General features: G+C 38.6%; 1 protein-coding gene across 1 annotated transcript; it reads right to left on the bottom strand.

Moving 5' to 3' along the window:
* Positions 1-4,228: 4,228 nt before the first annotated feature.
* Positions 4,229-4,962, bottom strand: cldn22.S (claudin 22 S homeolog). The gene has a single exon (XM_018242720.2). It carries the CDS (start codon positions 4,960-4,962, stop codon positions 4,300-4,302), a length of 663 nt encoding a protein of 220 aa, XP_018098209.1. The 3' UTR covers positions 4,229-4,299.
* Positions 4,963-27,414: the final 22,452 nt, after the last annotated feature.

Genomic DNA, 27,414 nt, shown 5'->3' with positions numbered 1-27,414 from the left:
AGCGTTCATCTGATGTTAAAGTCAAGATTTTAAGTACAGCTCACCAGGGAGAACTCATTCAAGGACAGGAGAACATTTTCACAAAAAATGTTGTTTATAAAGAAATTTTTCAGTAACACTTTACTACCAATAAACTCAAAATTTAAGAATTCTAATAGCAGATAGGTAATAACAAGCAATAGGCACAGATTCACTCTACATCCCCACAAATTAGCGTCGCCAGTTGCTGCCTGGGGATGCCGAGTGAATCAGCACCCATCGCATTTTGCTGCCTCACTGTTGTTACCATTCTTTCATTAACGATTCTTTAGAGAATCGGGGGTTTACTGGTACTGTAGATTGTGTATTCTCTGCACATCTATAGACTACATACAGAAGGATCAAAATAGAATTTGTTGTCAGAGGGCGCATCACAACAACATTTCACAGCATTTATTTTAATAGAAAGAGTTATGAAGAAAAATACAAGTGTCGGATCTGGTATTTGGAAACCCATTATCCAGAAAGCTTTCAAATTACTGGAAGGCCATCTCTCATAGACTCAATTTTTATCAAATAATTGACATCTTTAAACATAATTTTCTCTTTCTCTGCAGTAATAACACATTACATTCTACTTGTTTTCAGCTAAAATTTAATTAATCCTTATTGAAAGCAAAATAATCCTGTTGGGTTTAATTAATGTTTAAATTATTTTCTAGTAGACTTAAGGTATGGGGATCCAAATTACAGAAAGATCCCTTATCTGGAAAATCCCAGGTCCCAAGCATTCTGGATAACAGCTCCCATACATGTATTAAAAAGCTAAAAATAATGATCACGGTAGACCATCGGAGACAGTTATCTAGATAAAGTTTGCTCAGACTATATTTGCAATTTATACAACAAGCTTTTTATGCACAAGAAAATTTTACATCTCTAAGAGAAATTAAATGGCAAATTTCACTTGCATATAAACTAGTGTGAGTGATTAAACAGTCTCTGGAATGCTCTAAGAAATTGTTGGTGGTGCTATAAAAGAGATAATCATATAAATAGGAATGTTTAGCCCTCCTAGCCTGAATATGCTCTTTTTTAAATGCATAAATGGATTACACCCTACACCAGTGCTGTCCAACTTCTGTGGTACCGAGGGCCGAAAATTTTCTGCCCTACGTGGTGGAGGGCCGATAATGGAAGTCAGTGTTGACCGCTCCCCCTTTTAAACCACACCCACTGTAAACCACACCCATGTTACCACAAGAACTTTTAAGATCATATCCACATTAACAGTGGTAGCACACCAAAAAACTTGAAGTGATGTTAAAACATAGCCTTAAATCCATATGCCTCCTCCCCTGTGGATAATACAACAACCACCAACACATGATTAAACACCTTAGGGCACACCCACGCAGCACTGGGCAAGCAGCTGGGGCGATCCTGGCCATTTTGCCACCTGAGGCGGCCTGCTTTTTGCCGCCCCCCACCCCTCCCCATGGCACTCACGTTTTCAGCGCTGGAGGGGTTCGGGGGGGGGGTCCACGTCACTAGTGCAGAGAGCGCAATTGTGCTCTCTCCACTAGCAATTGCACTCTCTCCACTAGAAGAGCCAAATTTTCGGTTTGAAAAATGGAAATTCAGCTCTTAGTTACCAGGAGCAGCATTTTTGCCCGCCCTTGGCAACCAGGGGGGGCGATGCCACCTGAGGCGAGTTTCTCAACTCACCTCATTGGCGGAGCGCCCCTGGTAAGCAGAGAATGGCACACATAGGACAGGCAGAGTATGGCACATACAGACAGCATAGGACAGGCAGAGTATGTCACACACAAGCAGCACTGTACAAGCAGAGTATGGCACAGACAGGGAGCATAGGGCAGGCAGAGTATGGCATACACAAGCAGCACTGTACAAGCAGAGTATGGCACACACAGGGAGCATAGGGCAGGCAGAGAATGACACACACAGGGAACATAGGGTAGGCAGAGTATGGCACGCACAGGGAGCATAGGGCACGCAGAGTATGGCACACACAGGGAACATAGGGCAGGCAGAGTATGGCACACACAGGAAACATAGGGTAGGCAGAGTGTGGCACACACAGGGAGCATAGGGCACTCAAAATATGGCACACACAGGGAGCATAGGGCATGCAGAGTATGACACACACAGGGAGCATAGGGCAGGAAGAGTATGGCATACACAAGCAGCACTGTACAAGAAGAGTATGGCACGCATAGGGAGCATAGGGCACGCAGAGTATGGCACACACAGGGAACATAGGGCAGGCAGAGTGTGGCACACACAGGGAGCATAGGGCACTCAGAGTATAGCACACACAGGGCGCATAGGGCATGCAGAGTATGACACACACAGGGAGCATAGGCAGGCAGAGTATGGCACACACAGGGAGCATAGGGCAGGAAGAGTATGGAGCACACAGGGAGCATATGAAAGCAGGGGCGTAACTATAGAGGAAGCAGACCCTGCGGCTGCAGGGGGGCCCAGGAGGTATAGGTTCCCCATAAGGCCCTAATTCATATACAATTTCAATAAATATTGGAGAAACAAGTCAACCTCTAAACATTTTGGGGGCCTGAAAAATAATTTGCTGTGGGGCCCAGTAATATCTAGTTACGCCACTATATGAAAGGCAGGAGACAGGGAAACCTATCAGGACCACTCTAAGATGTACTACATACAGTCACACAGTGCTGGTGCCCCTCCAGCAGTTTGTATGAGTGTGAACAGGTAAACAATGTGGGCAAATTCAGTCTGAGACTCAGGTGTGAACAGTCCAGGGCTTTGGGGGTGTGAACAATAGAGGTGTTACAAATGTGAACAATAGAGGGGGGGATTTCATTTGTGAGCAATACAGGGGATTACAGTCTGAATTTGAGGTTTAAACAATGCAGGGGCGAGTTATCTCTGTAGTGATACCTTTTAAAGTTTACACAAGGTAAGCAGACACAGCAGGCAGACTTTCATGTGGGGGGGCACACAGGGGGGGGCATCAGTTGGGCAGCCCTGCCCTACACTATACTCTTTTTATGGCAAACTTTTGAAGACCCATTGCAGATAATTAAATATAGAGATATTTCATATCAAATGTATTGCCTGAATATAATGTGATGCATTAGTTATTATGAAGCTACGGCTGATAGTTTGGAATGAGGCGTAATTATCTAGAAAGGTAAAAAGTGACCAGGGATAATACATAACTGCAGCACTTACTGAAATTGTGGATATGATACTATGTTGTGAAATTTAAAAGACGTGAAGGAAAATAAAGCTAGTGTTTGCAGCCCAATAAATAGTGACTGTCTATGGAATCTTACTGTAGCCCCTCTGGCAAATAGCCAGTCCGGGCCTGTATAAAGGTAATTTACAACTGGAATGGCCTAAGGTCTTTCTACTTGCACAAGAGTAGAACAACATACCTTATAAAGTTGTTAAAGGGAAAAGCACAGCATCTGAAAAACAGAGATATGTCACAATGAAAAACCAAGCTAAATATACTGAAAAAAAGACAGAAGATTGTATATTAATCATTGACCTGCTGAAGACATTTTATTTAAAGATATATCATGAAGATGGTAAAATAATTATAAAATCAGCCAAAGGTTTATGCAGCAATTAGCCAAGATATTTTATTAGTCAGATTCATTGCTTGTCTTGAATTCTTCTTGGGATAATAGTCTTCAAGTTCTCATGTTCAGTGATCTTATAATTGTCAGTAAGGTCAAATATGCATAGCTGTGGTGAGCACCAGTAATGAAGAAAACCCCTATAAAATATTTTATTAACATGTATTTATATAGCGCCAACATATTGCGTAGCACTGTAAAATATCTATTGTTCCCAAGGTTCATGTTGCATATGGTAGAATTCTCTTCCAGTTGACCAGCAAAGTCATTATTAGAATCCCAGGAAAACAGGAGGACAGGAATAAATCTAATCTAAAACCTACATATATCTGTGAATTCAGAAATAAGCACTGATGTAGAAACTAGTAGCTAACAGTGGGCTTTGTCTGAAATGGTCAATTTCAAGTGGGCAGGCCCCATTTCTCAAAAACACATGTTATTTATGATCCCCTCAAAAGATGTTCTGTAAAATAAATATCCAACAATTGCTTACTACAAGTTCTTATTTCATAGTATGTGTCTGAGAGACATTATGGCCTCCACGGGAGACAGAATTGCATGTAATTTCCAACTAAGACATGTTTGTTTGATATTGTGCACATAATAATAGCCTACCTATAGTAAATCTACCTTGTTTGACTTTATTTATTTTTTTCCCTAAAGCTCTTGGGCTTCATATAGTGAGATCTGGATATTTGGAGTCCAAGTGAAGACATTTCTCGTGCTGCGGTGTGGTTGTGTAGTACACAGGTGCATGGTCTGCCCGTGCAAAACAGTATAAAGAAGTAAGTATTGAGCCACCGAGTATTAGGAAAAATCCTCCAAACCAGCCCATGAACAAGGCTTCCCCAAACTCCCACCTTGGGACAATGTCTGGAATGGTCTCATCCCAAAATTGCTGGACTGTATCATAAGCCACCCAGGACACAGGGATTAGGGCACTTAATCCTGAAGTCCAAAGCATGATGCCTCCAAAGAGTAGGAGACGGTTTTTCTGTGGTTGAATTTCTTTTCCAATTCTCACACATTCCAGGCCAAGAGTTGAGAGCAGAAGCCCAACCAAACCTGAGCCATTGGATAAGCACATTAAGATCCTTGATATCTTTAGCTCAGAAGACAGTGCCAGAAAAGAATCAAAATCCTTGCATTGCATAGGCCCTTCTTCTTGAACCACACAGGTTTGCCACAGTCCCATAGTCCAGTTTTCTAACTCATTTAGCTCCAAGTTGAGGTTTTTCCAAACGGGAACATAGGTAGTCACACAAGAGAGAATCCATCCTGCCAAGGACAACAAGATCCCTCCAAATTGAACATTAGTTCTTTTAACCAATGCCATCCTTGTATGTTCTTACTGAATGGCTCTGTATTATGTATCGCCTTGCAGCTGTGTCTTGGTGCAGATAGTGCACTGATAATCTTGGCTCTGACTTCCACAGAGTATATAAGCTTTTGACATTAACCTTTCATGGGTTCTGAAGTAGGGTTTTGTTCTTTGTCAAGACAGGGTTTCATAGTAATGAGAAAAAGAATCTCTGGCATCTAGGAGTTAAGTTTATGATGAGCATTTGATCTGTTACCTTTCAATTTGCTGAGTAAAATTATATCCCAATGCCTGATGATTACAAGTCTTTTGGAGAACAAAGAAAGCTCTATGACCCCCTCACCCTAAAACACAACAGTAATCATTGTGCTACAATATGGATTAATTAGATTTTAAATGGTGATAAAAACAGGCTCTGTGTAACAGAACTTCATTGTCAGAGTTTTGTATGAGAATCAAACCCATAAAACTGGATCTTTGGGAAAAAGATGGGCTTTTTTTTATCTGTGGTTAAGTTTTGTCCATTAAGGTTTACTCTGCACATTTCACTCCCTTGTGAAGTTATGCTATGCTTGGTTATTACAGAATGCTACTGTGCACATTTTCACAGTCAAACAGAAATATTTGGTTATAAAATTGAAAATTAAAAATGTCTCCACTAGAGTCGAAAGCCACACACAAAATAATAATTGACATTTTGCATTTCCTATTAGATTAGAGTTTATTAATAAATTAATGTAGTATTCAGTGTTCTTTTATCTTATATAAAGGTCTTATTTTCAGTCACATAATAGATTATTTGTTCCCGTAAAATTATCCTGGACACAGAATAGACTTTCTGTGCAGGTAATGCAAGCGGTAATGTGATATGACTGTATGGAGCAGCACAGATCAAGAGAGCAAGAATCGGTGTTTCTTGGCTGACAAAGGAGGAATTATCATACAACCAAATCAGCGAAGATATTTTTCAGGGGTTTGCTGTTTATCAGCCTGGAATTAAAAGTGTTGAGAGGTCCTGTGGACATTCCACTTGTCTACAGAGGAAACATTTTGCCTGTGCAATGCTTTTCCTACATAGCATTTGGTTCCATTCTTTATTATTGAACATTGTTCAACACCTGTAAAGTTGGTTGTCCTAATCCAATTTCCAAATCCAAAAAAATTAACGGATAACTGCATATGCCACCTACACTAAACAATTATTATGTAGACAAAACTTTTACAGCTATAGCATTTGCTGCCTTTGCTTTTTCAGATAGCTGATGGGCAAATAGACCAGAGAATGTTGGAACGTGAATAGGAATTTACCTTGCAAGGAAAGATTACAATACGCAGGGCTTATGCTTCTGTGTGGTTATCTTCTCGTCACGCATACTGGCAGTGAATGTTCCTTTATTCTCCACTGTGTAATGTTTAATGTACACTATACTTACTAAATCTTAATGGGGGATCAGCTATTTTAATCACATTCAATGTAGACACAAAGTGCCTCTGAAAAAATCAGAGAATCAAAATCCCAAGGTTATGAATGAAATACCAAAGAGGATATGTTATATTATTCTTTAATATTCCTCTTAATCTGAAGAGTGGTGTCCCCCACCATATTGGATTACATACTTAACAATCATTGACTCTCCTTTTTGTCTGATACCTGATCCTTTTGATTACTTCTTCTATTCAGGGTATTGCCATAACCTTAAACCCCTAGTTTTGTTGAAAGAACACAAAGTTGCCAGTTTGATAGATACATGGCTATGGAGTAGTGTGCATCTATCCAAATAAAATGTGTTTATACAAGTCCTAATAGGGGAGTACCTTGCTTAACACATCCCTGGCTCTACTAGAATAATTTTAACAATTAATTATTATTTTGTTCACAAAAATGTATAACTGTGGTATCTCATAAACTTCCTCTAACCTGTCTAAAAATAACATTGACTTTATTTTCCTTGCATCCGTCATGCTGTTAAACATGAAGCAACTGCTATATCACTCTCTTACTTCTACATGACTTTCCTCCCTGCTGTCAGCCTTCAACTTCCTAATACTGCCTGTCTAATTATGGCCGGCTCTTTACTGCCTTCATATTATTCCCTGAAAAATAGCATGTTTTTCTCCTGTTATGTCTCAATTATGGAGAATTAATAGCGAGATTCTACATACAGTAAATATTAATACATTTCAACTACAGTTGTGGGTGCTGTTTTTACTTCTGATCTTATTAATAATCAAAAGAATAACATGCTTTGTAAGTCTTATCTTTCAGTATAAAATAAATCAGGGCTGTCCAACTGGCAACCCCCCTTCTGTGGCCCCCCACATGCTGTGTCTGCTTCCCATAAGTAATCTTTAAAAGGTATCACTACAGAGATAAACTGCCCCCTGCATTGTTTAAACCTCAAATTCAGACTAATCCCCTGTATTGTTCACACCTGTGATCCACCCTGTATTGTTCACACCTGTGACACCTCTATTGTTCACTCCCCTAAAGGCCTGTACTGTTCACACCTGAGACCCAGGCTGAAACTACCCACATTGTTCACCTGTTCACACCTTATTCAAAATGCTAATGGGGCACCAGCACTGTGTCACTGTATGAAGTACATATCAGAATGATAGCTTTCCTTGTCTCCTGCTCTGTTCTGCCTTCCCTCCCTGTGTGTGTGCCATTCTCTGCTTATTCAGCGCTGCTTGTGTGTGCCATCGGTACCACAAAAGTTGGACAGCACTGAAATAAATAATCAATATTGTAATAATGACTGAATTATTAGAGGAATAGAAAACTTGGTATTTAAAGGTGGGTTTATTTTTATCAGACAATGGAATAATTTCAATTAACTACAGTAGTATCCCTATTTTCTGTTTTTCAGAGGACCAGAAATTGGTGTAAAATCTGTGAAAATGTATTAAAGCAACTTAATCTTAAAGTATGATGATGTATGCGCTGGAGTTTTCTTTTAACTAAAGCACTATACTGTGTTTAATGGCAAGATTCAAGTAAAGAATTCATATGTACACTATGAGGGGAAAAGGGCGAAGTAACTAACAATGGCAAATATTCACCAGCGTGACGTCATTTTGGAACTTCACCGATTTACTAACGGGCACTGGCGTAACTTCGCTAGCAAAGGAGATGGACTCTAGTGGTACTTCGCACCCTAACGCCAGGCGAAGTTGCGCTCTGTCGAACAAACGTAACTACGCAAATTCACTAAGATTGAGATTTGACTGAACGTTACTTCTTGCGCTAGACTTGCCATCGCCAGCTCAGACCAGGCGAAGTGCAATAGAGTAGATAGGACTTGGTCAAAAAATAGTTGAAATTTTTACAAAGTCCCAAAAAACGCTGGCATCCTTTACTTTTTACAGGGTGATAGGCTGAAAAAAAATTTTTTTGGGTTACCCTCCTTCCCCCCTACATTTCCTAACATATGGCACCTAAACTATACAGTGGGCACATGTGTAGGGCAATATAACACCTCTATTTTATTTTATTAAGGTTCCATGGCCTTGTGTAGAGTAATGTATTTGCTGCTACATATACGTCCATTGTACTTTAACTTCACGCCGTATTCAAATTAGGCATCACTAACTTCGAACTACTTATCGTATTAGAGCTAGCGCAACTTCGCAAGCGTCCGGTACCCTGGACGCAACTTCGGATTTTTGTGAATTAGCGCTGTCCTGGAGAATCTATGCCTGGCGAAGTGTTGCAATGTCAGTGAAGCTGAGGTAAGTCAATTTGCCCCTATGACACTGCATTTGCAAGACTACTTTTTCTGTTTACTGCTGCCATTAAAAGGTGTCCACATATATCTACCATACAGTAGATGGGTTATTTACATATATGTCACCACTGGTGTATAGAGTATGGGACCTGTTATCCAGAATGCTCTGGTTTTTCCTGTATAATGTATCTTTGCGTAATTTGGATCTTCATACCTTAAGTCTACTGGAAAATTATGTAAACATGAAATAACCCCAATAGGCTGTTTTAAATTCCAATAAGGGTTATTTATATCTTAGTTTGGATCATGTACAAGCACGGCCGCACCCCTAGGCCCCCCCATCACTCGCACCTGAACCCCTAGCGATTGCACCATCCCTAACCACCCCCACCACACCAACCTTTCCTAGCTGCTCTTCCCCTCACATCAACCCGCACTCTTCCTCGCTGGCTGGGACTGTTGATGGGGCCAATGGGTGGGGTGCCTCCCCCCAATTCTTGCTGCCCTAAGCCCAGGCCTTTGTGGCCTGTTCACAAATCCAGGCCTGCATCATGTTTGTATGATGTTACTGAATCTATTATGGTTGCTTTAGTGAGGAATGACTGCTGTTATTCTTTTGGTGTGCTCCTGATTTATTTTTTCCATCTCACACACTGTTTATTTATTCCTAAGGGATTTTTAGAAGGGCATTTATCTAATAATGAACTCTAATTTACACCCATTTCAAAATACCATAGGGTTTGGGGGTGCTGCCCACCACTGTAAGGAGCAGACGGAAGTCGTGACCAAGTGAGTGAAAGTCTAAAGTGATTAAGGAAAGCCAGAAGGTGAGACAGGCCAGAGGCTGGTGAGCTGATATCCCTGGAGGGGAGAGTCGGCAGGGCTTAGTGAGAAGCCCAGAATATTCCAGGAGTGTGGAAGCCACCCTGTATGGTGAGAAGCCCAGAGTGGGGAATGAGTGCTGCTGAAACAATATTGAACTGTGGTCCTGTAACTTTTAAAGGGGAATGTAATGTTTCATTAGCACCAGAAAACGTCTTTGCGTACCTTAGGAGCCATGTTTTTGCCATTTTTGACTGATTAAAGACCTCAACAACTTCCTTGCAAAGTTTGCGACCAAATTGCTTTTGTGAAAGTTCACAATGGGTGTAATTAAATTTCGCAGTCGCAAAGCATTTTTTGTAACAAAATATTTAAAGAAACTGCAGAGCAGAGGTTTAAGGTTTGCAATGGGCAATTCAAATTTGCAATGCAATAAAAGCCTAAGGAATATTACATTGCAACAGGTGAATTTTTACTCATAAAGTTTTACTAATTGTATTACTTTATAGGGGGGGGCTCCTTTTGCCTAGAAGATGTATTAGAGCTCACTCTATTAAAATCACCAGACATCATGTCTCTCTACATGCAGGATTTGTGCAGTTATTTTGTTAGATTTCGTTTGTACAGGAATCAGTTATTTGAGTGAGCTCTAATACTGTACATCTGCTAGGAAAGGAAGCCCCCTATAAGATATATTGGATGATTGGATCTAACTGTCAATGAATATCTGACACCCAACTGCTGCATGAAGATAGAATGAAGAGAAACTGACAGAGGAATAGTGAAGATTAACTTATTTATTTCAGAAATGCAGAATATTTATTTGATTGTATTTAGAAAGTTTTTTATTTCAATATGTTGAAGCTCATATTCAATTTTCATTTTCGCGATAGTTCCCCTTTATTTTATCATACCTCACAGAATGAATGTTACATAAATTATGAACAATACAAAAAGGACAAGTGGCAAGATACAGAACAACCTCTTCCCAAAACCACTAAACACTCTATGTGTTTTAAAGTAACTATGAATGAGGTCTGAATGTTATATTTGTTGTACAGCACAATGTGAAACTGGCCAGTACGCCTGACATGATAGACGCAGCTAGCGATGACCGTTGTCATAACAGCTTCAAACAACTGACAGCAGTTAGCTTCCGAAACAAAAGATCATATTATGTACTGAAAGTTTTGTTTGTTATAACAAGGATATAAATCACTTTGGTGGCTTTAGCTCTACGACAAGAAAAGGGAAATCATTTATTATAAAAAGTGAATAATCACTGTGCAAACAAGTATTAGCTCTCCAAATATTTCATGTTGTACATACTATTCTAGAAGACCAATTTGTGGCTTGTAACAACTATTAAACAACTAAAAGTGGAAAGGCTGAATAATCAGCCAGCTTCTTAAAACAGTTGGATCAGTACATTATTTGTAACCATTAAAAGTTGAAATGTTTAGGTGAACATTTCCACTGAACACATCTTTCGGAATGGAGCCTGTCTGTGGGTATGTGAGCAAATCTGAAGGGCCCACTGGTGCTGAATGGTGAAACTGTGACATGGAACACAATTATCAAAGTTCTCTATTACAAGATTCCATCTGAGAGAAAATCTAAAAACTCCAATGAGGGCTCATTTAGAAACTCTAGGTACATTTACATCAATAGCAAAGAGTACATTATTATTTTTATTTCAGCCAGCTGCAGGTAGAACAATGAAAGCAAAAAATGTCATTGGTTTCCATAGCCTACTGACCAAGTGCTAATTTGGCCTATGTGGCCGCTCAATTGTCAAACAAAAAAGGAATAAAACAAACAATAAACTGCTGTATTTATCATAACTAGAGGCAACTTCACTTTTAATAATTCATAGGGTTTAATAAGTTGCACATATCTCAGAAATAACATTGCTTTGCTACCTATGGGTCACCTCAGAATGATATGTGTGTTAGTAACACAATTAGGCTCCTTAGTAGTACCCTATTGGGGTTATGTAATATAAGGCACTAGGTTTGCCCAGGGGCAGTAACCCATAGCAACCAATCAGCAGGTAGAATTTACTAGTCACCTGTTTAAATGCAAGCATCTTATTGGTTGCTATGTGTTACTGCTCCTGGGCAAACTTAGTGCCTTATATTACATATGGGGGTATGCATCTTACAGTACATACAGTTGATATAAAGGAAGAGGTGATGGCAATGGAGAATTGAAAGAGACAACCTATAAATTGCCAGGAGTACCCTAATATCTTCTTGGTGGAGCATCGTGATGATCTGAGAAATGATTCACTAGAGTTCCTAATCACACCAATACTCTCTAATTACAGAAATACCTGGAAAGCATCTTCTTGGGTGGCAAGATAATGTAAATTATTACTATGAAAATAAAGTGGAATAATATTTGGACACTGGGGCTAAACAAAAGGTGCAAGATTTAGCATTGCAATAATCCCAGCACACTTGTAGAAGACTAAAGGTGGCCATACACTATTAGGTCGCCAAACGAGCGGATCTTAACCAGATATGCCCACGAATGGCTGGGCGATATCGGGTGAATTCAAACGTTCGGTCCTTGGCCTAACAATCGGATTACAATGCTGCGAATGGACACAGACGGGTTGCAGGATCGCATCAACTAGCCAATGCAGTCCTGGATGGCAGAAAAAATTTAAACTTGCACGATTGATATCTGGCCAATTTTAGGCCTGATATCGATTGGGAGGACCAGTTGGGAGCCCACACACAGGCAGAGAAGCTGGCGAATCGGTCTAAAGGACAAATAATCTCCCTGTGTAAGGCACCTTAAGTAAAACAATATGCTGATTGGTTGCAATAGGGTGAAAAAGACCACATCAAGTTGAATTTCTCCATGTACCTGCCAGCTTAACTGAACAACATTAGGGGGATTAACACACTGTTATTACATAATTCATGCTTTAAGGTGCTATGAAAAGGGTCTTAACTGCGCAAACCTAACAATCCACAATTCACTGAACTGGTGGTGCAGACTTTCCTCCACAACTTTGGCAAAGTCAAACAGCAATAGCAAAAGTTTGTAAGGAGACACAGAAACTAATTTATAATGCAGTGGGGAGCTTATCCCATTTATTGGGGGTCATTTATCAAGACTGAGCAAATATGCCCATGGGCAGTAACCCATGGCAACCAATTAAATTGCTGCAATCATTGTTCTACTTGCAGCTGGCTTCAAAAAGATAATCACTGATTGGTTGCTACAGGTAACTGCCCATGGGCAAATTTGCCCAGTGTTGATTAATCAGCCCCAGTTAGATCACCTGTGCATTAATATTTCAGGGGGTGTAACCCTCCCTTCATCAGGATAAACTTGTGAATCCCAACAACACCTTTAAAAGCATATCAAGTTCCACCTCCCATTCTCAAGAGTCCCATGAATGTCCAAATAGTCCAACATGAGGCTCGTTTCCAGAATAAGGCTTGGAACACAAAGTCTACATAATACTGTGAAAAAAAATCCAAAGTGTGGTGTACTCAAACACAGTGTTAATACATTACTTTGCCCAGAAATGCAATAGCTTGAAACTTTATAATCATATATAGCAGCAGAACATACTGTACATACATAGTAATAGCAGGGCTGTCACCTTTATCTTTGCTTTTTCTGTTCCCACCAGCAAGTGTATCTGTAGGGAAAAATAAAAACTGTGAGAATCACTACATAAACTTTATAAAAAACAGGACATTTTGGGTGTACTGTTTTCAACCTACAATCTACAAAATACAAAACACCTCCAGCTTAATAATTATACCTGCTTGTATCTTAACAACTTCTAGTAACTGCCACCTGATCTGGGATACACTGTGATTTACGGTAACTAAAAAAATGTCTTGCCAACACTGTTTTTTTGGACCGTATCTTTTTCCTTTTTATTGCTTTCTTTATTACCTTCCTCTTTAATTTAGTCTGGTTGTAAAGGCTTTTGCAGTCTGGCCCACATAACCCAAAAGGGCATTTTAAGAGGTAGATAGCCCCTTCCTAATTGCCAGTGGCAAAGTCCAGTAATTTTATAATGACACCAGTATTGGTTTGATTACAAACATCTCCTGCACATCCTGCAGTGGCCACAGTTATAACAAGGGTATGTGCCATTTGTATTGGTTAGGGCAGAGACACAAGGGTAGATTCGGGGAGATTTAGTCGCCCAGCAAATAATCACCTCTTGTTCAGGCGACTTATGTCCCCGAATAGTCTTTCCGCTGGCTAGATTCTAAATCGCCGCCCAAAGTTTCCTCGTCAGTCTACTTTGGAAAACGAAGCGATCCGAGTGCCGCCCAGTCGGCAATTTAATTTGTAGCCTATGGGAAGGCTTTTCGGAGAGATTAGTCGACCGAAGAAGAGGCGATAAGTCATATGGCGACTAAATCTCCCCGAATCTTCCCGTGTGTCTCTGCCCTTATCGATTCCTGAATAGCCTTTTTCCTTATATTTGTTTTGGTGATGTAATGATCTAGACTTTACTTTTTTTAAAACCGAATAAAGGTTTTTCAACAAACAATCTTCTAAAAGTTTTATCAGCTTGTAGAATAGACCAGTCATTATGACTTTTTGAACAAAGTTGGTATGCATTACCACATGGTAAAGCCATTTTCTTTGTCCTGTCTTTTTTATCCTTTAGCAGATCTTCTCTTTTTAAATTCTAACACTTCCTTTTTGAGTAGCTGTGCTTTGTTAACCCCTCTTTGTGATTTTGTTAATTAATTAGCATTAATTAAACAGAGCATTGAATGAAGTGATCCTTCTTGCTCTTATGAATTGACTCTTGGGAATGATGCTACAAAGCACCACATGCTGGGTGATTATTGGTCTATATGTCCTGTTCTAGGATGCAAAATCTATATGTTACTTATGAGTCATACAGAGAAGGTTATTTTTATGTTTTCATGCATTGCGCCTATATTCCATATGCTGCAAGTGTGGTAACATTAAATTGACGCAATGAAATGCGCATACTGATGCTAATGATTAAAAGTACTGGTGTCCAAGCAGACTCCTTGGCCTTCTGTATAATTGTGCTCAACGTCATTGTGTTTGTCCTTCCTGATTAATAGCAGGTAAGTGTGCACCCACAGATCTACTGCCACCATGGATGTTGCCTGTAAAGACAGTGTCCCCACAGCAAGCTGTGTTAATATCACTTCAGATTTCACAGAAACAAGCAGTTGCATTCAATTTAATGCAACTTCCGAAACAGTTTTACCTTTCTCCTGAAAAACTTATCGTGTATAGCTCTGGTTCATATATCAGGCAGTATATTTAGTGCAATTTAGATGATTGTCTTTCTTGGCTTGTTCTATAAAGAGAAGTTTAGATAAACCCTCTCCCAGGATTCATAACAGGGTCAAATACTGCAATGTTCACTTAGATTTATTACACTGCTGCCTGGGGATGCCTTTCTCTGTTTTAGATAGAAATACAAGGCAAAACAAGCAAACAACGAAACCTTTAAAATACATAAATAATGAAATATGCTGCTCTAATGTGAAACTAACGCAGCATAATTAAAGCTTGCGTAAATAATTACATATAAAACTGATATAAGTCTTGACAGTATTGTTGAGTAAGCAGAATTCGGTTTTCCACCACAAGTGCAGGTTGAAGCCAATCATTCTTGAAGTGAGAAATCAGCATGAAATGTATGTATTGTTTGAAAGATCAATGCCCTAAGCATGCCAAGGGAATGGAAAATGTTGGCATTGTATTTGTGTAATTTGTATTTAAAGGCACTCCTTTATTACCTGATGTAATGTAAACTAGCTTTGTATGTTGCAACTTCAGTTTAAAAGGTAGCCAACGGCTTGCAGTATTATTATCATAATCCTTTATTTATGTAGCTCTTGTTATGTAATCCTTAGAAATTCTACATCATTCACATCAGCCCTGTCCCCAGTAGAGCTTACAATCTATGTTCCCTATTGAATTAATACACTTGCAAGTAGCATTTTATCAGTCCACATAGAAACAAGAAGAAATAGAAATGTCTGGCAGACAGTACCTCTCCTCCATCATTGACTGGAGAAAGTTAAAATTACATATTTTTATTTGTTACATGTATAAAGCCCCCAAATATTCAGCAGTGCTTCACCTTCCTCAGAGTAGCTTATTTCTTCAAATATGTTTTGTACATTATGCAGAGAGAGTTTTTTGCTCTTTTATCACTGGGGGCCTCAGGCTGAATTGTACCAGAGAAGGCAAAAATGTGTACACAGGTGTTTTTAAGTTTAGGAGAGCACAATAGTGATAATCCTTTTATCCCCACCCATGGTGGCAACAGCTAAAAGCCTTTATTGGCTTAATTGCAAAAATCCCTATGTATACCAACAGTAAGCTCCATATACTAACCGTTGCCTGCCTCACAAAAGCGTCAATACTCAACTCTAAAAAAGAAAAGATCCCTTATGTGGCATGCAGTATTTTCTTTTCTCTGCTACACTCTGGGGAATAAATAATGAAGGTGCAGACACAGAAAACATTATTACCTTCTGTACTTTGAATCCTTCACATATTAATAATAATAATTAAATAATAATGCATATTAACGGCAAGCACCATTCCCTTCAATATGCCAAGAATAATTGGCAACCTTCTGTGCCCCAGTGTTGGTTACTTATGATAGTGGTCAGACCTGATAGAACAGTGGTCCCCAATCAGTGGCTCGTGAGCAACATGTTGCTCTCCAACCCCTTGGATGTTGCTCTCAAAGCCTCACAGCAGGTGCTTATTTTTTAATTCCTTGCTTGAAGGCAAAATTAGTTGCATAAAAACCTTTGTACTGCCAAACAGAGCCTCTGGTAGGCTGCCAATCCTCATAGGGGGTACCAATAGCCAATCACAGGCCATATTTGGCACCCCCAGGAACTTTTTCCATGCTTGTGTTGCTCTCCAACTTATTTTTACATTTGAATGTGTCTCAAGGATAACAAAGGTTGGGACCCCTCTGATAGAACATATGGAGGACCAACTATTCCAATGAAATCATTGATCTTATTTAGCAGTTTATTAATACCAGTGCCAAATTCCTGTTTGTCTGATTACCTGAACAAATGTAGCTGTTATCTGCTGTGTCAGCAAACTGACAAATTTTACATTCACTTTTTCAGAGGCTCTGTCTTCACCTCAGATGTCATCTACCATGAAGCCTATTGATCTTTTTGCACCTACTGTCTCCTAGCATGAGCTCCTTGGCCTATCTTATACTATGTGAGAGTCTACTTCATGGCAAACTCATTAGTGTTTTTGATTTCAAGTAACTCTCTTAGACACCTTATCATCTTTCAACCCCATCTCTGCACAGTGGATACTCAAGAGTTACCTCTCCAAGTTTACTTTGTAAAGTAAAAATGCTGTGCTGTGCTTTGGTTAATTGGGTAGAAGTTTCCTAAAGGCAATGGCATACAGGACTATAACAATGGGTTGTTCACCTTCCAAACTCTTTTAATGGGGAACTATCATGGAAAAATGAAAATTTAATATAAGATTTGTCATACTGTAATAAGAAGTTTTCTAAATATAATCAATTAAAAATGATGTTCCATGTCTAAAATAATCAAGTTTATGTTCACTAACCCTCTCTCAGCATCTGTTTCTCCTCATTCTCTTTTCATGCAGGAGTTGGGTGTCAGATATTCATTAATAGATGTGTAAGTATAATTACTACTGAATGCAGTATTTGTCAGGCCTTTTCTATTATTCTGCACTGCTGGTTCTGACAATGTGACAGGAGCCAGCTGATAAACAAACTTGTTAAGAAGCAGACAAGGCATTGTGAATAGGAGCCTTTGCGGGATGAAAAGCTGATCTCTACTACATTGTTTCAGGAGGCACAACCATCAGTGGGGAATGAGGCAGACAAGCATATTTACATTGCAATCGATTTTAAAAATAGCTTTAAAACCATTGCAGATGTTTAATTAATGTATCTTGGAAAGTTGTTTAGAATTACATTTCCTTTCATAGTCCAAAAAAAACTTTTGGTGGAGTTCCTCTTCAAGCACAATTTTTTAAAATGTCAATAAGCCCAAGTACCTCTGTGTAGATTTACACTTCTTTTATTTTGGGAAGAATTAGGTATTAAGTAAATGTAATGTGTCCTTTCATGTTACTTTTTCAAAGCGACTGAGGAACAGAGAAAAAGGTGAGGCAATACACACCAACATATGGATTGGATCAAACAAATTGTGCCTTGCTGAAACTGATTGATGTGTCATCAGTATTTGATAAAGGGATTATGAATCCCTAACTAAATGACTAAAGATATATTGTGGTCCATATGGAACTGAGCTTTGTTTTTGGTATAGCCATAGCCAGGCCGGCCAAGCGCCCTAGGCAACCTGGCTGGCTGCAATGGCGCTCGCATGCGCATGCACAAAATCGTGCTCGCACGCGCCAAAGTCCAAAAAGACAGAGAAATGGCAAAAAGAGAGGGGACCGGACTGGGGGTAGGCAACTGCTGCCAGGGAAAGGAAGAGGTAAGTACTTCCATCCAGTAACTAGCAGACAACAAAACTGTTTCACACCTCCTGCTGCTGCTGCTGCTAAAGTTTGTAAAAATTGTAAAACTCTGCCAAACTTACAAATGAGTTTCCCTAGCGATAACTTATGTGTTCTCTGGTACACATAAACTCAATATAATAAAATAATTTTAGTGAAACCTTTGTATTCCTATATTGTTACTGGATTGTTGTACATTATAGGATATAGTTGTCAAGTGAAAATGTAGACTGCATTTTCTGTGGTCCCAAACCAATAGTTGTTGGACCCACTGGAGCCATAATGAGCAAAGCAATAATGCGTTACAAATGGAAAGAAAGTAGGAAACTTGGAGTATAAATTGTTATAGAAATAATATACCAGATTATAGTTCCCCATTCTGCATGCAAAAATGTAAAAATAGATTTATACATTTATAACTATTGTCCTGATCTTAAAAAGTTACTGCAGGAAGGGTTCAGTTGAGTGTCTGGAGCAGAATGCTACTTTAACATGATGTTCTTTTTGAAAATGAATTGCCAAGAGAGGTAAGGTTTCTGTTGTGTGCTCCACGGAAACTTTCTTACACAACAGAACGACCACTTTGTACTGCAAACAAAAAAAGTACAAAATGTCCGTATAGAAAACATGTTTCAGGATGTCAAAAGTATTAAGTCAATTATATAATGGGGCCAAATCAAGTAAAATGTACAAAACACTTCACGCTGCTGCTGAAAAGAACAGAGAAAGCTAAAAACAAAACTCTCTACACTGTTGAACCCAAAACTGGATATCACCAGCGTCCCTTAGGAGATATCAAAGCTACCTGAGGCCTTCTCATGAATTTTGAACATGAATTGAATGAAAAGCAAATTTCCAGATCTCAATACTTTCAAGACCTAAATATTTTCAAGGGGTGTAACTATAGGGGAAGTAGACCCTTTGACTTGGGCGCAATTCATCTGAACAGACCAAGCACACAAAAGACACTTGGCTCAAATACATGCAAGTGAGATGAGTGCGTTAAGGCATACCTTTAATGAACAGCATTAATATGCACAAGTATTGCATCCAGTTTTGTGCAACTGCAATTGCAGCTATGTTTGTAATTGAGCCTTATGGTGTCAGTTAATGCCACTCTTTTTAAACTCCATTTATACTCCTACAAGAACATCCATGGTAAATTTTACATAACTTAACACTTGAATGTGAAAGGTTGGTGTGATGTGTCAGGGTTTAGATTTAATTCTTGCCTCTTTATCATACTGAATAAATACATTTCAAATGATCCAGACTAAGCCAAATAGATTTAGCCTAACCAAACAAAAAAATCACCAGCCGCCTATTTGCGCTCATTTCTTCAACATTGCATCTGTTTTTTTGCACTTTCCACCTTGCCCCATATTTTTCAATTAGATTTTTTGATGTTGCTGTATAAATAAAATGTAGCTTCAATTCTATGTTGGAAGGAATCCCTGTCATTCAGATTAGCATTCAAATTCAATTTCATTTTAAAAAATCATTTACATATGCCTGAATCAGAATTTATCAAGTTCCTCAAACCCAAAATAATTGAACATCAGTGTTAAGGCATATTCTTGGCCCGTGGATAAACACAGGCCAAAAATCAGCCCCTATGCTTGAATCAGCTCCCTTCTATGCCTGCAATGCCTTACACTGCCGAGAATGATGAATTGTAATCAGTGCTTGAATTGGAATGAAAAAGTGGAAGGATGCTCTGTGTGTTGAGCCTAGCGTGGCGCGGCATTCTAAAACAAGCCCCACCCACAACTATAAGCCACACGCATTGTTATAATAAGCCTCACGCACCAATACTTTCTGATTTCACCCACTTTAAAGCAAAGCCATTTTGGTATTTCCTTTTTGGCATTTCCTTCTAATGCACAATTTGATGCCCAGCTTTGCATAGATTTATCTAAGTGTGTGACCTGTAGGGTCCCCAAAATGAAAATCGTTCATATGACTTTTCTTGCCAATTCAGCTTCTGCAAACACAGCACCTTTTCTGTCTATTGTGTGTCATAACATAGCACAACCCCATCAAATTCTATATTACCCAAAGATTATTTCATATATATCATTCTCTCTGTTGCTGTTTAATACCTTCATTTTCTCTTTTTGTTTCCTCTGTTTTCTTTTTCTCTCCTTTTCTCTGTGACCCTCTCTGCTGCCTTCACCTTCTTTATCTGTTTAACACTTCTCTATCTTTTATAATTCTCTTCCAGCAATCTTTTCTCTCATTTTAGCCTCTGTATATTTAACTATATTTTATTTTACTTCTGCATTTTATTTGCATGTAGAAGTGGAGAGGAGCAAAATAAAGTTCTGGTATTGAAAACTCTTGCATCTCCACTGAGGGGATGCTATTTCATAGAAATTAAGAAGTGAAGGGATGACACCCCTGTGCATCTCTCCCCAATTCCAGCACTAATTGTAACCTAGAAATGCTGGAGATTGACCTATTGTGCAAAAAGATTAACCATCATGCTCTCTCCATGATATGTTTATGATAAGCTGGGGTGAGACAAAACCTCCCTTAGTTTTGAAGAATAAAAGACAAAAGGGGTCATTCATTCACTAAAAGTTGCAAGAATGTGACAACTAAAGCTCATGTCTTAAGCACTTGCGCCCCAGGACTAGTTGCTCCTTGTACAAAGCACCAGATAAAAAATGTGGCTGCAGAAAGCAGCAGAAGGACATACAACCCAGCTCTGCTGCATTTAGGCAGACGGTAAGTACAGGTCCTCAATAAGGGCTTTGCCTCCCTCTGCTCCCTAACTGGCACATCTAAATGATTTTGCTGTAAGGGCAATTAACATTATTCAGTTGCTAGATTTTAGTTCCAGACAATTTTCCCTCTAAAGGGTGCGCTCATGGGCACACAAATTTTAAGGCCAGTGCACATTACAAATTGTGGTGCGCACAAAGAATTGTGTGTGAAAGCACAAAATTTTGTATTAATTCTGACCTGAGCAAAAAACCATGTACACAAGTTTAAAATTTGTGCACAAAAGAATTTTTTGCCCAGAAGTAATTAGAGGGAACATTGCTTCCAGTGAGGAAATTCTTCAGTATGTTTGTTGGTGTTGGGAAATTTACATCCCATTTAAACATTTGTTCAAGTTACATTTAGCAAATATGTTACCCAATTACTGGTGAATGTTCACACCAGCTGGAATTTCTATTGGGCTCATATTTACTTCCATTTTCAATTGGTGCTGCTTATGTGCAGAAATACCTAAAAATGCTTTGTGCATTTCCCTACAGATTATTGACATTGGCTCCAGTGTCACCCTTCCATTCTATCAATCAATGGGGTTGCCTCATCACTGGCATTAATGTATTTAACTGCTTTCACAAGAAGATTCCTTATAGTTTGGCGTCGAGTTGTGACCACAAAAGGCTAAATTTAACAAGGAGTAGCAACTGGCCTTTTGCCTTAGAATTATTTGCTTTTCACTGGTTCATTCTAACTGATTTATCAACATATTTTGAAACAAAAAAGAAAATTGTGCAACTCGTAAGTCCAAGTCATTTAAAATACTGAAAAGCGTTTTGATAAGCAAACATTGCCAAGGCAAACCACCTATTCCCCTTTATAAAGAGGCAAATGTAATACACAAATAATTGTTTGTTCTCAAAATTTTTATATCAAAAGTTTATTTATCACCCAAAAAAAACATGGCTGGCCAGTCTACCAACTGAAAAAAAACAACACTTTAGCATACATCAGAAAAGTTAGAGGGTTATCAAAATCCGATTTTTTCTGATTTTTGAAAATAAAAAATTCAGACAAAACTAGAATCCACAATGTGACCTTGTGTATTATTAAAAGGGCTTGATTTAATCAAATCGGGGCAACTAGATAAAATTGAGTGAAAACCCGAATTGTAAGTTTTTTTGTTTTTTCCCGAATTGTATGATTTTTTGTTTTTTTCCCGAATTGTACGATTTTTTGGTTTTTTCCTGAATTGTAAGATTTTTGGTTTTTCCCCGAATTGTACGATTTTTGGTTTTTTCCCCTAAATTGTACATTTCTTTTGGGCTTTTTTCCCGAAAAGCCCAAATTTTTGGGGTTTTTGCCAGAAAAGTCCAAAATAGTCAAATTTTCAGGCTAATTCCAGCACAGACCACAGAATAGGATAGGGATCTCTCTCATTGACTTACTGTATATACAACCTCGGCAGGTCTGAGATGCTGGATTTTCGGATTCTGGCCTTTTGTAGCATCGAAAAAAAAACCTTGAAATTAAATTTTTTCCCATTTGGACTAATGTCAGTTCATTGGCAGGATGTTTTATATAGAATAAAAATGTTGTTAAAAAGAAAGCTGTGTTGGAGCAGTTCAGTTCTTACAAACAACATACCAAAAGTCGCAGGTTACTATGCTGGTATTTCCCTTACTTCCCATTACATCAAAGTTATTTTAATTTGCTAAATCCACCTTATTTTTTTTTTTTTAAATAACAACCATCTGCAAAACTTTCAGCCACACACATACTGCATGTGATAAGAATGTTTATGAAATGTTGGCAAATATGGAATGCTTTGCAATTGCTTATATCCTCACAGAAAATAACCGTTGTTTCAGTGATGCAGTGAATTAATAGGTTCAAAGTGAACTGGTTTATAATTTGTATACATTTGGCCAAACACATAAAGATGTTCTTAAACTAGCCCGCTAAGGAAGTCGATATTTGAACAGGGTAGTTATCCAGACAAATGTTAATGTAATGTGGTTTAACGTCTGGTATCCCGAAACTCAGCACAAACTCCAAGGTCCCGGTCTCGGCTCACTCTTCTGCCTATAGCAGCCACCTTTGGCTTCGGGAGGAGCCCTCCGCTAATCAGATGCTGCCAAGATTTAGCGTGAGAGGACAAAGGGGGAAACTCTGGACAGGCAAGGGAACCGTAACGTATACAGATAGGATGGAGAAAAAGGAACGTATTCAAGGGACAGGGTCAAACCAAACAGACAATATGGAACCAAATGAGGAAGCTGAATCGTGGTCCAGGTCACAGGCCAAGGTCAAAAACAGATCAAACACGGTTTAGCAACAACAATTTGCACCCAGGAACATAGACCTACTCTGGGCAATGAGTCAGAGCAGGCTAGGGGTTTTTATATCTAGTCAAATGGCTTACATAAATCACCTGTGGCCAAATTGGCAACAGGTGAAACAGGCCATTCTTCCTAGCCATAGCAAGCATAGGCATAGTAGTGATCCACTCGTATAGAGCAGTGGTAACACAGACAGCAAAAGAACACCAGGTCTCTGGTTCGACTCCAGGCATGTTATTACATGTGGCAGGCTATTTGCTACTGGTAAAATACAGCTCAAAATAATATGCATAGTTGTGGTAAACTGCTCTGGTTCTTAATATGATGGTTTGACACCATTATTTTTTTAATACAGCTGATAATATTTCTAATTTTGACATTTTACTATTTTTGACAGTTTTTTTTAGATCAGGTTTTTTTTACAGCTTGCTTTCTTATGATACCCATGCGTTGGTGGGACACACCATAATTAGGGCACACGGGCAGGCTACTTATAATGTAAGGGATGCCAGCACCTTCTTCAGGTCTGCTGCTGCTAGTGCTCTTCAAGCATACAATCATCCCCTTGTGGAACATTTTAGCAATACCTGGAGGTTACATGTGTCCATTTTCCGTATACCCTTTCACCACTGTTTTTTCAACTGTATATAAATAGGTAAATATCACTCCCCAGCAAGCCCATCAGCAGTCCTAAACAAACAATAAGGAAAAGCTGATTTACTAACTTATTAATTTACTAATTTACAACAATATTATCACTTTCAACCATTAGCATTTATCAACAGTGAGATGAAAAGTCACAGAAATGGGTTGGGACTTGGGTAATATAATAAAAGGCTCTACATTTGCACAGGTTTTGGTAACCTATAGCAGCCACTTAGCAGGTAGTAATTATTGCTTATGTATTTGGAAGGTGACATCTAATTGCAATTGGTGTCTAGATATGGTGCAAATTTTGTAACATTAATCTCAGGAGTGCAAGGCTAAGAACTGCTTGCAGGGCTGGAACTGGGGGTAGACAGGAGAAGCACTTGCCTAGGGTTCAGATGAAAGGGGGCGTTATTAGTGAAATGCAGTTCAGACATCATTTGATACTGTCAGCAAATATTATGTATTAATTTGAGAAACTCAGCATCAGACAAAAAAACCAAGGACCTATTATCTAAGGCTACTATGCTAGCCAGGTCTTTTGTGATCTGCTGTGCAGCCAAGAGTGTGTTGGTTTATTAAACTCCCATTTTGGAAGGATTATATTACGGTTAGTTCTGTCTAAGCCAAAAATATGGCTCAATTCTCAGTTAATTCTCAGCTCATTTATTCTCAGTAGTGTGACAGGCATGGTTCGCGGTATTGAATTGTAGCAGCTTGGTATGTACGCCCAACCATTTACACAAATATCCATTTATGGTTTGGCATAGAGGGCAATTAGGGTTGCCAACTTTTCTGGAAAAAAATACTGGCATCCTATATTCTTGCCATTTATTCCTATTAATAACATTGGCATCAAGCATCATTTTTACCAGCCAGGCCAGTAAAATACAGGCCAGGTGGCAACCCTAAGGGCAACACATCAGTAACCAAGGTCTACACATCACTAGCAACCTTTCTCAAATATTTAGCTACAACATACCATCCATGTATTCGCAAGGTAGGGCATAATGACTTGTTGCTGTTGGTTACCAGCCCAATGGGTCATCTTAATCAAACAATGTATTTAGTAAAAAATACTGTATTGTGGCACATTTTATTTAAAAGTAAAAAAATGCATTAACCACAAATCACTGTACTAAGAAAGGAACTAATGTATCAACTTGATGTTAAAACATGAGACAATGTATAATGAATTTTATTTCACAGAAAGTTATAGAGAACAAAGAGCGGGGCTACGTCAGGAGTGATGTAAGATCCGGTTACTTTTTAAACGATGACTGTTAATTGTGTACTTTATCTATGACTACGTGACGCTACATACGAATCGCGTCAGATGTTTTAACTAATGTGAAATAAAGCGTTTTTTGGAATTTTTCATGCCCAAAATTAAATCTTTGGTCGGACTCTACTCAGCAAAAGCAAAATTGTCGAAAATTAAAGGAACTAACTTTAGGGGTTTTGTTTATCAAAAGTCGAATTTTCCTGATTTTTTCAAATAAAAAAGTCCAACCAAACTATAATCCACGATTTGACCTTATTTATTAATAAAAAAAAAAGTACAACTTAATGGGAATCTGGGGGAAACTCGCTAAAGTCGAGCAAAACCCCAACATCGAGGTTTTTCTCAAATTGTATGATTTTTTGGGCTTTTTCCCAAAAACCCTGAATTTTTTGGATTTTTGCCTGAAAAGCTCAAAATAGTCGGATTTTCGCCTAATTCCAGCACAGACCACAGAAACTTCCAAACAGGATAGGGACTTCCCCATTGACATATACAACCTCGGCACGTGTGAGATTTTCATATTCTGACTTTTTGCAGCCTCAGGATATAATAAATCTCTAAAAATTAGAGGGTTTTTTTGCCACTAAAAATACAGATTTTAAAGTAAAAAACTTAAATAAATAACCCCCTAGAATTGTGGGGTTGGAAGCTAAACAGAATTTTTTTGTGAAATATTATAAAGTGCATCACTTTAGAGAAGTGCTGCATGTGTATAAAATGACCAGCCTACTAAGCTCAGACAAGAGGAGAAGTCTGGAGCCAATTGCCAAAAAAAGCTGCAGGGTGTACAGTGAGTGACCAAGGCTTCTGTTGAGAATGCCAGCATTATGTTGTATGTTGGTGACGGTAGTGCTAACTGTGATGTTATAAGAGCTCTTGGGATGGGACAATACCTAGACTTCTAAACTGCCTATCTGAAAGTTCTACCGGGGATGGACAGCGAAAGAGAGCCCCCACAATGGCATTTCTGTATCCCAACAATAAAACACCATCTGTAGATATCCATCAGCTGCCACAGCTACTGCAGAGAAATGCAGCAGAATTGCCACAGTGTATTCAAAACGTAACTGAAGTTTATTTTTAATGAATAAGAAGATTGTGAAATAGTCCAGTTACGTCATGGCCATGTTCACAAGTATTCTTCATGTGTATTTACGTAACAAGTTCTTTTGAACTAAATGACGTTTTAGCCTTTTTTAAAATGTGCAATATTAATGTGTTTGACTAATGTCCCAATTATTTGTAAATTGTTTCTGTAAAAATGTAAATTTGCACTCAGCAAAAATAGACTTAAACACTAAAAGTAAGCCGAGTTCCAAAAAACATCTATTTTTAAGAAAGAACACATACTGGCAAATTTGGAAGTATGTCTTTCTACTCAAATCTACCAACATTTTTTTGTTTAAGAAATAAAAATCCACTCTGTTGCACTTCATACCATCTTATTTTCCACATATCCTAAGGTAAACACAATGGGGCAGATTCACTAATGGGCGAATTCCCGTCAGCGTCAGCTTCGCACCCATCGCACCACTTCGTCAGGCGCAAATACGATACGAATACGCTAATTCACTAAAAAGCAAAGTTTTGCCCAGGGCAAATTGGCGTCTAATCTCCCCGAACTGCCTTCCCTTGCCTTCCTGCCGGCTAGAATGTAAATCGCTTACGAGAAAGCACTCGGAGCTCTTTGTTTTCAGAAGTTGCCTGAAGTTTGCTTGTGAGGCAAACTTCAGAAAACAAAGAGCTCCAAGTGCCATCCCGCTGGCGATTTACATTCTAGCCGACGGGAGGCAGTTCGGAAAGATTAGCCGCCCTGAAGAAGAGGAGATTTGTCGCTGGGCGACTAATCTTCCTGAATATGCGCATGTCTCTGCCCTAAAGTTTCAGGTCTAATTGCTTGATTGTTGAAAAAGTTTGATATATTATTTGTGTGCTTTTTAGAATATGTGCTGTCACTGGTTTAAAATGATATGCCAAGCCTCTATCTGCTTTACATATCAGAAAAACAACATATTTTGGAGAAGTAATATAAAACTAACTTAAATAATAAACATGCTTCTATATTTAGAATCTGTATCTAAGTAATAAGATGGATATAAATAAATGCATAAATGTTTGCTTACATAATATATTACTTCAAATATACAGTAATGTTAAATCCATAGACAGTTTTACTACATCAGAAAATGTATTGCTTGCTGATGTGCACAACTCCCTATTAACCAATATGGGGGAAAAGTAAAGGCAAGTTGCTCTCAAATGCACTTAATAATCAGCTAAAGTTTAAGATTACAGTTCTCTGGAACTTTCTATAAAAGCAAGATCCAGATTGGAATTACATGTCATTATGTGTTCTATAATAATAAAAAAAAATTTAAAAAAAGGATGTGAGCAC

The sequence above is a fragment of the Xenopus laevis genome, chromosome 1S (assembly GCF_017654675.1).
Source record: "Xenopus laevis strain J_2021 chromosome 1S, Xenopus_laevis_v10.1, whole genome shotgun sequence".
Lineage (NCBI taxonomy): Eukaryota > Metazoa > Chordata > Amphibia > Anura > Pipidae > Xenopus > Xenopus laevis.
The sequence above is the reverse complement of the archived record's forward strand: the minus strand, read 5'-3'. Positions and strand labels throughout refer to the sequence as shown.